Here is a 13813-nt window from a genome sequence, read left to right as displayed (position 1 = left end):
TGTGGTGTGTCACTGGGGACAGGCACCTCCTCTCTGTCCAGGTACTCCTCTAGAGCTCACCATGCTGGTGGTGCCTATAGAGTGTTTTCTCCAGCAGGGCTGTGGGATGCTCTGAAGTACTGTGGGGTGCTCAAGTGCTGATTCACATAGGAGATCTGTCATTGACACTGGGCAAACAAATGCCAAGCAATGGATCTGGACAGAGGTTCTGTGGCCAGGGTAGGGCTTGCTGGTTTTATATCACAGAGGTGCCTGCAGCCACCAAAGAAATCATGATAAGCAAATTATCCCAGATTCTGGTTTAGAGGATGACAGGAATTACTCCTGAAAAAGTCTGACAGATGTTCACAAAGTGAAGGAGCCTCTGCCCGGCAAGGAGAAACACAAAGGTCCTATCAAGATGCCTCAGTTAAGGGTTGGTGAGATTTTATCACCAGTGATGTGTTCTTGCTGGCCCCTTGTGATTAATTCCTTTGTTACCACTAAGATAAGAGTTACAAGGCAGAGCCCTTGCTGGGCTCTTCACCCAGGACAGCACTTGCTGACAAGTTTTTCTGAATCTTTTCTGGCCTCCTCTCCTTTTCCCAGTGTTGGGCTTCTCAACCCCCCTCTTTTCCACCTTGCCTCTTCTCTAAAATTTGACCTGCTTGTATTTTGGATATTGAGAAACTTCTTGCCTCAAATCTGCCTTCCCCAGTGAAGCTCTGGGAAGCAGTCCTGAATGGGACGAAGTCCCTTGCCCTGGGAGTGAGAAGAAGGCTTTCTCTGTGGCCATGCAGGACTTCCTTTCTCCTGCCCTGCCCCATCTAGTTTGAACTCTGATCAGTGCAATGGTTCTGGAAGCATCTGGCTTCTGCTGTGGGTGCTTGGATGTTGTCATTGTGTGAAGTGGCTTTCTCTCTGTCCCAGCATCCCTGAAACCACTCCTGAGGTACCCTGTGTCCTGCTGTGGGAACTTTGCTCTAGGCTGGTTCCCTGGGGAATGCTGCTGGTGGCTGTCCCCAGGCACTGTTTTCCCCAGGTCAGTGCTCCACTGAGCTGCTTGGCCTTGGCTCTGCAAGGGTGGTTTTCATCATACCTTGGGCAGCACCAAGAATGGGCCCTCCAGGCCTGAGTGGTGGATTGGGTCTGACCTTTCCTGTCCTGGGTCATTCCTCAGCTCTTCCTTCTCTAACCCTCCTCTGATGTGGGTGTTTGAATTTCCCCTGTGTCAGACCTGCCCCATTTCCAGGCCTGTTCCCAGGATGACAGCAGTGTGTCATCAGTTAAAAAACAGCAGTTAAAGCTGTTTGGTACCAGAGCCTGCAAAGTCCTGGGGTCAGCAGAAGACATGCCCCATCCCTGCACTGTTGCCAGTCCCTCGTGTTGCTGTTCTCTAGGGCTCAGGGGTGTCACAGAGCTCACAGTGTGCCTGGGCAACCTTTGGAGGAGAGATGGTCTGTTCAGTGAATGGTGGATGAAACTGGCCAGAGGAGAGGATGGTGAGGAAGAGAGCAGGTTAATATGGTCTCTTTGGTGGGTTGAGGAAGGGTTCTTGCTCTTTGTGGGACTAATATTTAGCTTGGGGGTCTGGACAGGCTCCCAGCTTTGTCAGAGGAGCAGCCTGCAGGCCTTTGCCTGTCCCTATAGGGGACATGACACTGCAGCACGAGGCGGCAGGATTCTGCAGTTGCTGTCAGCATCTGAGTTTTCCAATGGGTTCAGTCCCACCAGATGTATAGTGCTGTGTCTTCTGTGTTCCTGGAACGAGAACAAGGCAGCTTCTTTATTGCAAGGGTGCAGGGTGTTAGGAATGATGGGCTGAACATGATATTCCCAGTGCCTTCTGTCATGTTTATCTGAAAGGCTCCTTCTCTGTGATGGGAGGTACCTGGCCAGGGAAAATATGGAATGGCAAAGTGTTCTGAATTCCCAACAGCCCAGCTTGCTTGCTGTCACACTCTTTGGTCAAGATGTTTTTTTCCAGTAAAGGTAGGGTGTTGGGAAGGTTGGAATGCAATTTTGGGCTGTTGGCATTAGGCAGTGGGATCACAGGTACTGGGAGAGTTGTTCCTCATGTTAGTTTTTCAAACATCTGAGGACCATGAGGCTCGCAAAGGCCAAGGCTGGTGGAGGTGGCATTGCCCAGCTCTTCAATTCTGTAACTGGCTCCTGTAGCTGCCATGGGGGGGTGACTGAGAGGTGACCCTGGCTGCCCAGAGTTTCTTCTGAATCAGCCCAGGACTCTGGGTGGCTCCTTGGTGTCCCAATCAAGTCACTGCTTTGTGTGAGACTCAAGAGAGCTGGTGGCCTTTGGGGACTCAGTGTGATCAGCATGGGAAGCCTGTCCTACTGCAGATGCTGTCACATGCAGCTGAGTTTGTGACAGTGGCAAGCAACAGGGGTTGTGAGGTTGGATGCTCTGCAGAAATCCTCCCTGTACGTTCAGGGTGGCACAGTTTGAGCCCCATAAGGGTTTGGGTCTCACTGAAACCTTCCAGAAATCCACGGTGGGACAAAGTTGTTTTCTGGACTCTGACCTCTGTCCCTTTCTCCCTTCTTCCAGTGGCTCAGAAGGTGGTGGCTCTACGGAAGAAGCAGCAGCTTTCCATCGGTCCCTGCAAGTCCCTGCCCAATTCACCCAGCCATTCCTCTGTCTCCGCAGCCTCCATTCCGTCTGTTCACATCAACCAGGTGGGAAACGGGAGCGGGGAAAGCCCAGGACCTCACTTGTGTTCCCACACCCCCTCATGCTCTTCACTGCACAGCATCTTTAGCCTGACTTTAGACTCTCACTACAGCCCTGGAGTAATTTCTGGAAAGAGTTTTTGGAGCTTCTGCCCGTAACCCAGAACACGTTGGTGCTTGCCCTGAGATCAAGCTTCGTGTCTGAACTGTGGTGTCTGGCTTATGGGCTCCAGAGGTTGTGCTGTGCTTCTTCTGATGCTGTGGGCAGCCTGCAGGGACATGCTGGGCAGAGCAAGGGGGATCTGGGCAGAGCAGGGGGGTCTGGGTGTGGGGCTGGGGCTGGCTGCCCTGGCCAGGTCAGCGATGCTGGGGGCACTCAGCAGCCCATGTTCCTCAGCCCCTGGAAGTGGGATGCTCATGGTCTCCTGTGCATATCCAGATGGGCCTCTTAGGAGATTTGTTTGTATAGAGGCAAGTTCAGTGGCAAATTGGAGTCATGGCACAGAGAAGGAGGTTGTCCTCCCCTCGGCCAGAGGAAGGGCTCTGTGCTGTTCCTGGGGCACAGCATTGGCTTGGCAGGGCTGCCAAGGTCTCTGTACCAGGAGGATGGTGAAGCTGGAGGCATTTGTTCCATGAAGGTGAAGGAGCGGAGCGGAGGTAGGAGGGACAGGTCAGGAAGCAAAGTAGGTTGCACACCAAGGGGCTGCTGCAGCAGATCCACAGCCAGCCACCTTCTTGTGTTAAGGCTCTGCTGCAGCTTCCAGAACCCTCACTAGGGCTGCACTGGCTCTCAGGTGAGGCCAGGGAGAACCTGGGCTCTGCTGCTCCTCAGGGGCAGTCAAGCCAATACATTCCAGCTCTGAAACAACTGGCATGGGAAATCACAGTTTCTGTAGCAAGGACTTCAGGAAACCTATCTGGTGTGGTGCCATCAGACTGGGGAGCAGCAGGTATAGCAGCTGGGTTTGTGGACAAGGGAGATGGCAAAGCTGGAGCAGCTGCTTCAGCAGTGAGCAGTGCTTGGGATGGGTTTTGAGGAGAAGAGCAACTAAGGGCTCAGAGGGGCCTGTAAAGTTGTAAAACTGACAAAAATGAAAAGCAAGTTTAGCAAAACAAATTCCACCAGACTAACACTTTTTTCATCAGGGGACGTGTGGTACCCCAGTGTAGGGGAGGTGGTTCTTGTACAAACCCGAGTGCTGTCTGCAGCCTCTGGTTGGACCCTTACAGAGTTTTTAGATACCCGCATGAAGTTTCTACCTGGCTGTGTAGGCTCCTAAAGCTGTACTATGAATGCAGGTTTTTGTAGAGACCTGTGCCAGCTGCCTGGTGCTCCAGGTCACCTGGACACCAGCAAGTTCAGGTGAAGTCTCTGTGTGCAGGAGAAAAGGCTGAGCCCTGCTGGGAGCTGGAGCTCCCCTATAAAGCTAAAAGTAGCTTTCTGACCAGAGCTTGTTTGTGTCCAGTGAGCTTGGGATGGGAGCAGAGTGAGCACAGCTGCTTGCAAAATGTCCATAGCCATGCTGTGCCCTGAGGTATGTCTGGGTGGAATCATAGAATAATTTGGGTTGGAAGGAACCTCTAAAGGTCATTTATTACAACCCCCCAACAGTCAGCAGGGACACCCTCAACCAGATCAGGTTGTTCAGAGGCTCGTGAAACCTTACCTTGAACATCTCCAGGGATGAGGTCTCAACCACCTTCCTGGGCAACCTGTGCCATTTTTCTACTAATCTCATGGTAAAGAATTTTTTTGTAACATCCAGTCTAAATCTTCTCTAATATAAAACCATTGCCCCTCATTACAAGCCCTTGCAAACAGTCCATCTCCAACCTTTCTGTAGGCCCCTTTCAGATACTGGAAGGTTGCAATTAAGTCTCCCTGGAGCCTTCTTTTCTCCAGGCTGAATAAGGAGGGGTTTGGGAAGTTTAATAGGGGACTTCAAGGAGGGCAGAAAAGTCCTGGGAAAATAGTGTATCTGGTAATTTGAGGATTTTATTAGCAGAGAAAGACTTGTTGGGAAGGAGAGGCAGTCTGTACGGAAAGGGTGAGTGGTGGAAGACAGCCAAGGGCAGTTTGTGAGAGGGGAGCTGAACACTTATTTAATATCTTCTTCAATGTCTGAAGTATAAGAAAAGGGTCCCAGCCAGTGTGTGCTAATGGTACTTTCTGTCCCAGGTGGTCTGTTAATGGTGAAACTAAAAACCCCTGAGTGAGGGTTGTGGGGATGCTAGACTCCTCAGTGGTTCCAGTCGCTCATGGAGTACGGGTGGAAACTGGTGTAGGAGCAGCAGAAGGTGAGAGTCAGGGGAGAGACCGTGTCGCCAGAGGGGGCTTAAATACTTCATCAGCTTAGGAAAGGCTGAAACAGAGCAACCCTGACCTATAAAATACATGGCTGTGAAAGGAAAGGAGTTTTGAAGAAAAGATCATGCTAAGAACAAAAGGGGTGGATATGAGACTGGCCACGGGGAAGCAAAGTCTGGGCATTGGGAGAGCTTTCTAACTGCGTGTCATGAGCTGTGTTAGAGGTTTTTGCTCAGCAACTCCCTGCTTTCCTTTCCTTCCTGCAGAGTCCCTTTCAGGCCGGTTCGCAGACGACGTCTGTGTAGAGGTGAATGCTGGCTCCTTGGCTCTGAGACAGAACCTTTACCCTCAGTACCTTGCTGTGCTCCTGGGGCTTTGCCGGAGGGACCTAGGTAGTTCTGGTGGGGAACCAGACCTGTTGAAGGGAAGTAATGCATCATGCAGCCAACAGGAAATTGCAGCTGACTGTGAGGCCTTTCTAAGCAAGAAGTACTTATTGACTGCCTGGGTTGTAGCACTGTCAGCAATGATAGGCCGTGTCCTTCTGGAGCTTTCTCCCTCTGTCCTCCCCACCCCCGTACCTGCTCTGTGCCTGTCTAATGCCGTGTTCTTCTTAGGGTTCCCCACAAGTGTAGGCAAAAATTAATTTCTGTGCTCCAAGTCTTCACCAGTAAACAAAATGAGACATCTTCCCCACCACAAAGCCAACTCAAGTGGCTCTGTTTGTGTCCATATAGCAAAACTTTGTTATACTCTAAAATAGAGAGGTCTTGTCTGTGCTTGATCCTTACCATGGTGATGATCAAAGTTAATTTTTGTTCCCTGGGTCTTCTGGGGCTCAACCACAGACTCTTTTGGTTCCCAGTGTCCTGCTGCAGTAAACTTTGCTGTGGTATTTAAACATCTCCCTTCCATTACAAAAAACACTTCTAAAAATAGAGTATGAAGTCATGGAATGGGTGAGCGATGGTAAAGTGCTGTGAAATATTTCCCCGTTCTTGCTTGGGCTCAGGAATGAGGTTCTGGAACTGCTTCCCGCTGTCCTCAGAGAAAATCCAACTGGCTTTGAGAAACACAGGTTTACTGATTCCTGGTGTTTCTAATGTGGACCTGAGTAGAGCAGCCCACGTTTTCTGGTGTTTACAGGCTTGCTGCTCATTTGGGTGGACACACATCCAGTCATGAGGACAATGACCAGGCAGCTGTTGCAGCAGGGATGCAGAAGAGCCCAGAATCACTGCTCAGAATGGCGTGGTGGTGGTGAAGAGTATAGTCTCCAACAAAAGCTGGGGCAGCAATGCCTAACACAGGAGACCTGCAGGCAGCTCCAGGGTCCTGCTGGGTGCTGTTCTGCAGCTCTGGGCTGCAGAAGTTCCAGAGCCTCTCATGGGAGGTGACCTTTGCTCCTAGCACTGAGATACCCGTGGGGCAGCTCTGGGAGGAGGTGGACAGGCTGAACCCTGTCAGGAAGGATGAAAGAGAGTGACGCAGTCTTCACAGAGTAGTTCTGTGTTCTGCCTTTTCCTACCTGAGGGCATGGGGCTCACCAAATTTTCCTACTTGCCTTCACAAGTAAAGGAGCAGGAGATGGCACAGGAAAAAAGATCTCAAGGAAGGGTTTGGAAATGCAGGATTTAACATGGAGATGAGATGGGAAGAAGCCAGACAAAGACTACAATTAGGAGCTTTTATTTGTCTTCTGCCCCATCAGGGTGTTGGTGTACCCAGGCAGGACACACACACTGGGACAGCAGGATCTTTTCCATCCCAGTACCACTCATGGGAGTGGTGGGACTGTGTTTGCATCTTAAGTGCTGGGCTCAGAGGAGCCCCTGGCAGCCAGGGCCTGGGTTTGGGTGTCAAGATGCTGCCTGCAGCTGCTTCCCCTGTGTGGGACAGCGGTGATTTGTCCCTTCCAGGCGGTTACAGCATCTTGAGCAGCGTTTTATTTCCCTCAGCCACCTGCCATTCTGGGGGCTGTTAGCAACAGCTCAGCTTTAGCTTTCTGCCTGGAGAGGTGGTGGTGCCATCTAAGAGAAGGATGTTTTACTCAGTGTTTGGTCTCTTGAGCAAGGCCAGCTCTGCTCTTTCTCCTGGAGCTTTCAGTGAGGTAGGCACACACTTGTATTCTGGAAAAGGGAACAAGTGGTCCCCACAAAGGGTCATGTGGGGCAGGCAGGAGCTGGGATCCAGCCCTGTCTCCTGTCGTAGTTCTGAGGATGTGGGGACATCTTCTCTGGAAGAACTTTGATGCTTTCTGGCAGTAGCCGTTACCTGTCAGGTCTCCTGTCAGTCTGGCCAGTTTGTTGCAATTCCTGGTAGAGACTCCAGAGGACCCTGGTTATTTTGTCATACGTCTGCCTAGAGGCAGAGGTGTGAGGTAGTGGCTGGCTTCCAAACCTTTGTGGTTGTCTCATGTTGCCAAATTGACAGGGCCTTGTGACAACGGTGCTGTGTTTTGATGTCCTTGCACAGTGGATGATCCTCTCCATGAAACAGCTTTTAAATCAGCCAGAGGCCCTGTTTTCGTTTCTGTCTTCTGGGGTTTTTGGGTTTTTTGCTTTTATTCTGCAGTGCCTGATGCCTCAAAGGACATGGCTCCCATCAGGGCAGAGAGGAAGGGAGCTGTGGTAACAGGTCAGCTGTGGTCAGGGCTTTCCACCAGCACTCAGGAGTGAGCCAGATGTGCTCATCAGGTCTGTGACCCTGTGTATGGTGTTCAGCATCTCCTTGGTCTCTGGCACGGCAGGACCCAGAGCCAGCTATTGGAGTCCTTCTCACTCCCTTGGGGACACCAGGCCTGTCCCTTGGGCATTCCCATGTGGGATGTGGATCTGCACCCGTTTGAACAGACACCCTGATTCCCACAGGGAGCTCTTGTGCCTGCTGGTTCGGGCTCTGCTCTCCTGTGTCCTGCCTGCACCTGCCCCTGGGTGAGCAGGTTGGGTGGGTTTGGGAGCCCCATTCTTCGGCATGGCCCCAACTTCCTCCCTGCTCCCTTCTGGCAGCTGCCTGTCCCTTGCCTGCAGGCTCTGGGCGGGGGTTTCGTGGGCCAGTGGATGCTTGCAGTACTCGCAGTTATTCCACCTGATTTCCTTACTGTTGCTACCCCTTTCTCCATCGTTCTTCAGGGACTCAGAGGTGCCTTTAGGAGTACCCCAGGTGGAGGGGGCGTGAGTCACTGGTGCCTGCTTGCTGCGCAGTGGAAATTTGTCTTTCTGCCAGGGAACTTGTTCCTAGAAGCTGGTAGGAGGTAATGTGGGTATCCCATGCTGAGCCTGACAGGGTGCTGGAGGGAACTGCATGGTCCCCCAGGCCCTGGGAGCTGCTGCTGGGCTGTCTGGCCATGCCCAGCCCTGCTCATCTGCCCTCCTGGTGTGGGCCCACTCAATGGCATGGCTTTGCTCTGGTGGACTTGGTCTGTTGTCTCACACAGGCTCTTTAGTGACACTGGGAAGTGCGCTTACAGAATCTTTAGTAAGAAAGCAGATGAAAGGACTGGAAAGTTAAAGTTTGCAGGAGAGATGAGACACTACCAGCAGCTCTTTGGTGCTTCCCTGCCTGTCGCAGTGTGTTTCCACAGGGTTTGGTCAGTATTTTCACAGGGTTGGGTGTTTGCATTTCCTCATGGGAGCCCATGCTCTGTAGCCTGTGTAGTTCACTCTGTTCTTCATTTCATGGGCTTGGCTCTCCTCTGGTCTCTCCCCTGTGCTGTGCAGGATCTGAGTCTGCTGCTCATTGTTTGCACTCCTCTGCTTGGAGCCCTTCCCAAAGTTGACTCCTTGTTCTGCCTCATGCTTTTTTATGTCAAGAGTCACTGCATCTTAACTTCAGCTGAGTTCTTCCCTGCTCAGGCACCCTGTGGCACTATCAACACCCTGTAAATTTCACAAAATCCACCCATTACATGCTAACGGGAAGGACTTGCCCTCCATATGTTTTAAGTTTTCAGCTTCTGCTGTATTCCTGGATTTCAGTAGCAACCACAGGTTCAGGTGGATCAGCAAAATACCTGCCAGGAGCAAAAGTGAGGTATTTGCCCAGACCTATCACCTTGTCAAGGTTCTCAAACATTCCTGCTGTTTGTTCTGGGCCCTTGGATCCCTTCTGAGGCCTTGGAACAGTCTGTGGTGGCATCCTTCAGCCCCAGCACCTTTTCTGAGGTCTGGATGTTTGTGAGACACCAGCAGGGTCTAGTGCTTGTGTCCTTTGTCATTCAAGAAGGACATTCACCTCAACTTATCTTCAACACTAGGCAAACTTACAGGCTAAGGAAAATTACTCTGGCCAGGAAAAAATTACAAACGAGGTTACAGAAAGTATGTGAAATATAAACTACAATTTAGCAAGATTTCTTATAGAAGCTTTAGCGCCCATCACCTAAGATCTGTAGGATTTGTCCCAGCTGCTATGGCAGGAGCTCAAAACTCTAGCCTTTTCATAACCAAATCCTTCCCTCAGTCACAGCTTCATAGATGTGCTGATGAGGTTACTGAAATATCCAGAGCTTAGCCAGGAGAGTACCTCAGGAGAGTACCTCCTGGACTCTGGCAGCCTTGCCTGGCTCACCCTTCAGGGCAGCAGGTTCTCTTGTGTAACAGCACTGGCCATCTCTCCCCTCACACTTTTAATATTTTTCTATTTTGACATGGTTCACACATTATTCATCAATTAAATACTGATTGCACAGGCTCTGTTATGGCTGCTCCTAAATGTGAGCTGTCTCCGCAGGTTCCCTTTGACTTGGTAGCCCTTGCTTTCTGCATCTCTGCCTTCACTGTAGCATTTGCAGTGCAGGAGCTGTATCTGTGAATGGCTCAGAAGTCACTGGCAGGGTGCTTCATTGCTTCTCCATGTTCCTGGTGGTCCCCGCTGCCCTGGGATATGACAGGAGAACTCCCTTGTTCAGCTCAGGGTTCTTCAGCCTCTGGAGAAGCTCCCTGGTGAAGGTCAGTCCTCCAGAGGAGGTGCCTGGGCTTTTCCCCACACAGAGTTCTACTGGTTCCTCCTGGTTCTGTGTCCCTGTCCCTCTGAGCCATCAGGGAGCTGGGCTGGCTGTGAAGGGTTTGTCACTTGGTGCTGCCCATTCTCTGGGCATCATGGTGTCCAGGTCTTCCAAACCCTTGAAGAGGTGGTAGCCTTCGAAGACCTTGTGTCAGGGGCAGTGTGGCTCCCCATGGGCTTCTCCTCCCTGCTGGGGAAGGGTGCAGAAGATGCCATGCTGCAGGCAGGCTGTTATGGAGCTGCTCCAGAGCCGGGGAAGCCATGACAAGTAGGGGCACTGACTTCCCAGCAGCTGGCAGGTCCCAGAATGCAGCTGTCAATGAGGTCCATCCCAGAGTCCTTCTAGAGCAGAATTTCCCTTCAGCACACCTAGCTGCTCTCAGTGAGAGGTCACTTGCTCTGCCTCAGAGATGAAGAAGTTGGACTGAATCTTGGATGGCTCTGTCTTAAGAGAAGTTCTTTTCTATGCATTTTCTTGCATTTGTCTCATCAAAGATGAGATGGTCCATAGTTTAAGTGAAGGTTGCACCCTTTTAAGGGGATTGCAGCTAGTGTTCTCTTATTGGTAAAGCCTCGTGCTTACATCTGCTTGCACTTTCTGCTCTAAGCAGTAGGTGGGAGTGCAGGAAGTCCTGGACTGTGGGATGCAGCTGCTCTGAGAGCTGGAAGGAGGTGAGCTGTTCCCTGCCAGGGATGATGGAGCTCTCCCGGCCTTCTGGGGGCAGCTTCTTCAAATGGATTTTAAAAATTCTGTTAAAAGATTAGTAGAACTGGTAAAGAGCTCAGTCTGCCACGTGCTACAGATCTGAAACACTTTTGTTCAGGTCTTGCTCCTTGGGACCTCTTGTAAAGCCCATTTCTACAGCCTGCATGAGCAGAGTGGGAGTGAGCAGCTACTTGTCTGGAAAAAAAGTGTCACTGAGGTGGTTGCACAAACCACACAGTTTGATTTTCCTCTCTCCATGAAGCTGAGTTGTTAGCGAAGATGCAGCCTGTCATGTTGTCCCACATGTTCTCAGACATGGGCCACTGCAGCCAAGGCCATGGTGGTCCCCAGGCACAAGAGGTGTGTGCCACCCTTGGCCTGCCTGGGGAAGCCCCAAACCAGTGGCAGGGATGGGTTGGAAATAAAGTGTGAGCTTGGCTTGTGGCACCCCATGCTTCAGGACACTGGGATGGTGAGGGCTTGAGTCCCAGGGACACACATCTCCATTGGTGTTGTAGTTGTCATGAGACAGGGAAGGGACCGTGTGGGACTTGGAGCCAGGTAGCTCTGGACTCTCACAGCTTCATGTATGACAGCCTTTGTGGAGAGGAAGGTCCTCACCAACAGACAGTCCAAGGGAGAGCTGCACTGGTCCTGTGTTTTGGAGAGGGGGGATGCTGACGTGTCCCCAGCCTGTCCCTCCAAAGACAGCCAACTGCTGCTGCTTGGGGCTGCCTGGTTCCTTGCTGCCTCCATGCCTTTGCTCCAGGCCTTTGTCTGGACGGGCCTCCATGGGCTCACAGACATTGGTCAGGAGTCTGTCCATTTACTGCTCTTGATTGTCCATTTGAAATCTTAATATTTTGCCAGTGGAAAAACTAAAGGAGAAAGAAGGGGAACAGCTTCCCCAAGATCCCCTGTTGGGCAGGAGCAGTGCATGCTGTGGGATGTCTCCCCTGTCCCTGTCCCCTGCTGCACTCCTTGTCCCCCCTGTGCCCAGGGCTGTGTAGGTAGAAGGTGTTTCCACAGTCGTGTCCCCAGGCAGCTGCCAGTCTCTGACCATCCCCTCTGGTCCTGCCCTAGGCCACCAATGGTGGAGGAGCCTTCAGTGACTATTCCTCCTCTGTGCCCTCCACACCCAGCATCAGCCAGCGGGAGCTGCGGATTGAGACCATCGCTGCCTCCAACACCCCCACCCCCATCCGCAAGCAGTCCAAGCGACGCTCCAACATCTTCACGGTAAGCGGCTCTGGGGGCGGCGGAGCATTGGGATGAGGTAGATGAGGGCCAGGAGAGAGGAAGGCAGTGGCCCTGCAGCAGGCTCACCTTGCTGGGCTCCCTGTACACCTCTCTGGGTGAAACTGTGCTGGCCAGGGAGGGATGGGGGGATGAGGACCAGAGCAGGAGTGGGGGTCTCCCCACAGGAGTGTGCGTGTGGGGCAGGGCAGAAGGAGGTCTCCGGCGTGTGCTGGGGCCATGGTGCTGAGCTGCTGCTGCTGGTGGGATGTGTGTTTGCTGGGGGAGTGCCCCAGAGCAAGCCCTTCCTTGAAGATGCAGGGGTGTGCTGGGGGGTGAGCAGAGCTCCCTGACCTGTTCTGAGGGAGCTGCCTGTGGTGCACAGCACCACTCACCTCTGCCGCTCATCCACCAACTGTGGCACTAGCCCCTGGCAATGGGCCCTCCTGTTGAGTACCACACTGTGCCGTGCTGGCAGGGCTGTGCCGAGCCCAGTGCCTGGCACCAGGCCCCCTCACCCTGGTCCCCCAACCCCGCACCTGTGTGATAAGCAGGGCCGGGAAGGGCTGCGGGGCCTGGAGGGAGGGGAGGCAGGAGGGAGCCAGCAGACTGCAGGCCCCAGGTGCTGCAGGTACATTTTGCAGCTCTTCTGTCCACCGGCTGACTTCCAGCCTGCCTCTCGGCACACTCCACACCATGCACACGCTGTCCACACAGCCTGCACAGCCCTGCCCACACACCTGCCTCACTGTTAGCACAGCCCACAGGGTCCCCGTGCCGTCAGTGCACGCTCTCCTAGTCCCCACGTCTAGTGTAGATAGCCTCTGTCCCCATGTAAATGTGCTCCTCTCCCTCTGGTGCCCTGTAACTGTGCTGGGCATAGGCCTCTCTCCTCCCCATCTAAATGTGCTTTCCAGCCACCATTGCTCAGTACACCTGTGTCTGCTGTCTGTGGAACTGGCCACCACACAGTCTGTGTCCGTGTTGCACCGTGTTGCCCTGTGTGAACAGCTGCCGTTGCTCTGGACCCAGACCACCTCAGCCCACCATGCCCCTTGCCCCATCCTTCTCACTGCATTATTGGCATCCCCAAGTCCCTTGCTCCTTGTGCTGGGAGTGTACCCACCTCCCTTGGCTTCTGACGTCTGGGAGCTCTTTCTCTGATGTCCTGAATGCTCCCAACCATCTGCATCCCATACACCTCCCAGCTCTCTGTACACCCGTGTTCCTGGCTGGTCCCCTGTGCACATCCCATGCTGCCTGGCAGCGTGGCTGTCTCCAGCCACCCTCCTAATCCTCCTCCCAGGTTCTTCATCATAGAGCCACCACTCCTGACGCATGGTTGTTTCCTCACCAGCCCTACCCTTCCGCGTGCTCACGCCTCCCCAGAGCACCCTGTAGGTCGCCTCTTGTCAATGGTCATGCTCGCTGTTGCACTCCAGCAGTGATGGATGTTCCTCCTCCCTCCCTCCCTCCCTCCCTCCCCGCCACTCATGCTTGCTGCTCTGCACCTGTGCACCCAGGTGCTGCCACCCATCCTCTGCTCACCCATAGGCTCTGGACTTGCCGTCAGCTCGTGCTCACACTCTCACTCCTCCTGCAGCCCCGTGCTCAGGTCACTTGTGGGAGGAGAAGGGCAGCTTGCTGTGGGGCTTATGCTTATTTTGCTGTGGACGTCATCATCCGTCTGGGGCTCTCACTTGCTCGCTCATTCTAGGCTCAAAGCTTGCTGCTCTTGCTGCGGGGCTCACCGTGATCATCAGGCTGGCGCTAGGTCACCGTGCTGCCGGGACTCACCTTCACTTGCTTGCTCCTCTGCCAGTGCATATACATGGCTCACGTTGAAGTCTTCACCCCATTTGGTTGTGGCAGCAGCAGCAGCTCCCAACAAC

The 13813-nt window shown here is 53.1% G+C and overlaps 1 protein-coding gene across 4 annotated transcripts in view; it reads left to right on the top strand.

Moving 5' to 3' along the window:
* AGAP3 (ArfGAP with GTPase domain, ankyrin repeat and PH domain 3) overlaps positions 1–13813 on the top strand; it is a 120065-nt gene that overhangs the window by 53754 nt on the left and 52498 nt on the right. For all 4 annotated transcript variants that reach the window (XM_071734422.1, XM_071734421.1, XM_071734423.1 and 1 more), the window contains exons 7-8: positions 2546–2673; positions 11769–11924. In XM_071734422.1, the coding sequence (XP_071590523.1) occupies positions 2546–2673; positions 11769–11924 (284 nt within the window). The remainder of the gene's footprint in view (positions 1–2545; positions 2674–11768; positions 11925–13813) is intronic.

This window comes from Heliangelus exortis, chromosome 2 (assembly GCF_036169615.1).
Source record: "Heliangelus exortis chromosome 2, bHelExo1.hap1, whole genome shotgun sequence".
NCBI classification, from domain to species: Eukaryota; Metazoa; Chordata; class Aves; order Apodiformes; family Trochilidae; genus Heliangelus; species Heliangelus exortis.
Note: the sequence above shows the minus strand (reverse complement) of the source record. Positions and strands in the feature narration are given on the sequence as shown.